The following is a 3,070-nucleotide window of genomic DNA, read 5'->3' as shown; positions in this document are numbered from 1 at the left end:
AAAATTTAAATTTTAAGCATACATCTTTCTTTACAAATTTCTTAGCATAAAAAGTAAGTTGCATGACACCCCTCAAAAATTTGATAACCTGGCAAATCTTTTGTTAGGTAGGAAAGTATTATCTATATTTTACAAGAGAGATACTTAAATCAGAGAGTTAACACAGGAAGTCTGTATCAAAGCCAAGATTACAACCATTACAAATCCCAGACAAGTGGATTAATTACATGGCCATCCTTCTTTAAGGCTCAAGTTTTAAAGCAATTTGTGTATTTCAGACCTTGCTTAAACAATGAGTTTCTAGGCTTACATAACAGTCTCTGATAAAGAGCTGTGCCGTTTTCACAGATACACCATTTTAGCTTATTATTAATGCAGTATATGCATTTGATCTTCAGCTAAGTGTCTGTTTTCCTTTAGTACTGAAGAAGGCATACAACTATTAGCAGATAAATGGTAAAATAAAAAGTAGTGCAGTACAAATCCAGGTTCTCAACACACTGACTCCTGAAGAAATTACTTCCCAAATACGTTCCATGCTCTTCCAAATGCTCAAAGCTATACATGACGACTACTGTCTCTCAATACTAGAATTCCTCCACATACAATTGCCAAAACTATATTAATTAGACTAGTTTCTTTAAAATAGTTAATTACTGCTAATGCAGGAAGCAAGAGCCCACTAAAACTAATAATTGGGTCTTTCATAGACAGCTGAAAAGCAATACATTAACTAGATGAAGCTTACCAAGAGTACAGCAACTGTGGACCTCAATTTGTTTCGTACAAATGCCATCTCAAGGAAAGTATTAATTCAATAGGATGATGTTATGTTATGGAGCTTTTGCATCTACCCGAAGTTACCACACTATGGAAAAGCCTAAGATACTGGAACCATAGTGTCTCCCATTACTGGGGATTCTAGTAAGTCAACCAGGAAAAACAGCACAGAAAGTGAAGTGTGAATGACAGATTTTTATCATGCTCAGATATGGATCTTTTATCCATATCTCATGGATAGGATATCTCAGGAAGGCTAACCGCACCTTGTCACGCATCCATAGATGCATCACAAGGAGGTCCAAGGAGGTGATCCTCCCCCTCTGTGTGACACTGGTCAGGCCGCAGTTGGAGTATTTCATCCAGTTCTGGGCGCTGCACTTCAGGAAGGATGTGGACAGCATTGAGAAGGTCCAGAGGAGGGCCACTTGCATGATCAGGGGGCAACAGGGTAGGCCCTACAAGGAGAGGCTGCGGGACCTGAACCTGTTCAGCCTCCACAAACGAAGGCTGAGAGGGGATCTGGTGGCCACCTACAAACTTGCCAAGGGGAACCAGCAGGCAACGGGGGAGTACCTGCTCCCCCAAGCACTACCAGGAGTTGCAAGGAATAACGGCCATAATCTGACAGAGTAGATTCAGGCTGGACATCAGGAGGCACTAACTTCATGGTCAGGGCAGCTAGGAGCTGGAACCAACTTCCAAGGGAGGTGGTGCTTGCCTCTATCCTGGGGGGTCTTCAAAAGGACACTAGATAGACACCTAACCAAGGTCTTTTGACCACAGCATCCTGTCCTGCCCATAACAGGGGGTCAGACTTGATCTGCTTAGGCCCCTTCCAAACCTACCAACTATGAAACTACGGGCTTGATCTTGCACCCCTCAAGTCAATGAAAGCTGTATTATACTTAAGTAGGATTGGGCATCTGCAGCCTAGTTATCCCAAGGGAAATTGGAGAAGACTGATTCCCAACACAATGATAACCTCCTGCTAATAGCAGATCCTTATCACTGAAGTTATTTATTGTGCAACTTCCCTCCTGGCTAGAGAGCACAAAAACATTTTATCTTGTTTAGATAACCAAGCTAGAATACAGTATATCACTTATTATACTAAGTGGTTTAATTATGTATTTAAGAACTTGAAAACTGAAGGGTAAAGAAAACACTTACAGGCACTTCTCAGAATCTGGAAGAACTGTTCCTAACTGCATTCGCCTACGAGTTACATCAAGTGGATACCTAAATTAAAGATATTTTTGAACAACATTTCAACCATCTACATGATGAAGATACCAATACTGGTAAAAAAAACAAAAACAAAAAAAAAACACCACACCATATGAAAAGTCCATTGAAACCATAAAAAGTTCTTTTAACAAATGAGTAAGAGTTCAAACTAAATTCTCAACATGGCTAGAACTTCACCAAAAAGGGAGACAACCTGTGCACAATGCCTCAGATCTCTTACTATAATCCACTGCACACAAGTAAAGAAGTTAGATGAAGAACAAACGGGGTACACTTACGATACTGTCTGGGCTATAGCTCCAGCTATGCCACCACACAGAAGATTTACATGTGTTTTCAAAACTAAGACATCAGGATTATCTAATGAAGGCCTTCCAAGCAGACTGGGCGCATGAGTAAGTCCAATGTTCTTTAAAGTACCAAAAGTAAAAAATGAAAGACCTGAAAATCAAAATGAAAATAATTTTTTTTACCAAAGCTAATTACTTGATGACAAAAAAACATCTGAAAAGCAGGCAGTCATAAACATTATATACAAGTCCTTCATAGTTATCTCATGGTGAATGAGCGTGACCTATAAATACATGTTTACAGCTATTTTTGTCAGTTTGTTGCAGTTTACAAAACACTCAGACACACTTTACACTTCATATTCTCTATATTCCAAAGAATCAGAATTTCCATTGCACCATCTAGGCAATGAAAATGTCTATATAATATTTTGCACTTGCATAGTAACTTCTAACCAAATTTCTTAAAAGATTTTAGAAACATTAAAGGATGAGGTTCTTTGAGTGAATCTGATATATTTTATTAGACCAACTTAAATAGTTGGAAACACATTTTCTTAGCAAGCTTTCGGGTTTAAAAACCCTACGTCAGGCTGAGGAAGCCTCTGCAGTTGGTATGTGGTCTTCCTGGATTCAATGAATAGTAAAGAAGCCAAAGGCTGGGCTGGTATGCATGCAAGACAGGCAGTTAGTGAAGATGTAAATTGAGTCGATGGGTGAGAGAGAGGCTGGGTAGAGGGGGGGGGGGG

The 3,070-nt window shown here is 39.5% G+C and overlaps 1 protein-coding gene across 2 annotated transcripts in view; it reads right to left on the bottom strand.

The window, feature by feature from the left end:
- Positions 1-3,070, bottom strand: part of SLC25A16 (solute carrier family 25 member 16) — a 31,143-nt gene that overhangs the window by 6,904 nt on the left and 21,169 nt on the right. For both annotated transcript variants that reach the window (XM_019507855.1, XM_019507856.1), the window contains 2 exons: positions 2,310-2,472; positions 1,954-2,022 (listed from right to left, as the gene is read on the bottom strand). In XM_019507855.1, coding sequence (XP_019363400.1) covers positions 1,954-2,022; positions 2,310-2,472 — 232 coding nt within the window. The remainder of the gene's footprint in view (positions 1-1,953; positions 2,023-2,309; positions 2,473-3,070) is intronic.

This window comes from Gavialis gangeticus, unplaced genomic scaffold (assembly GCF_001723915.1).
Source record: "Gavialis gangeticus isolate Ggan-Ray unplaced genomic scaffold, GavGan_comp1, whole genome shotgun sequence".
NCBI lineage: Eukaryota > Metazoa > Chordata > Crocodylia > Gavialidae > Gavialis > Gavialis gangeticus.
The sequence above is the reverse complement of the archived record's forward strand: the minus strand, read 5'-3'. Positions and strand labels throughout refer to the sequence as shown.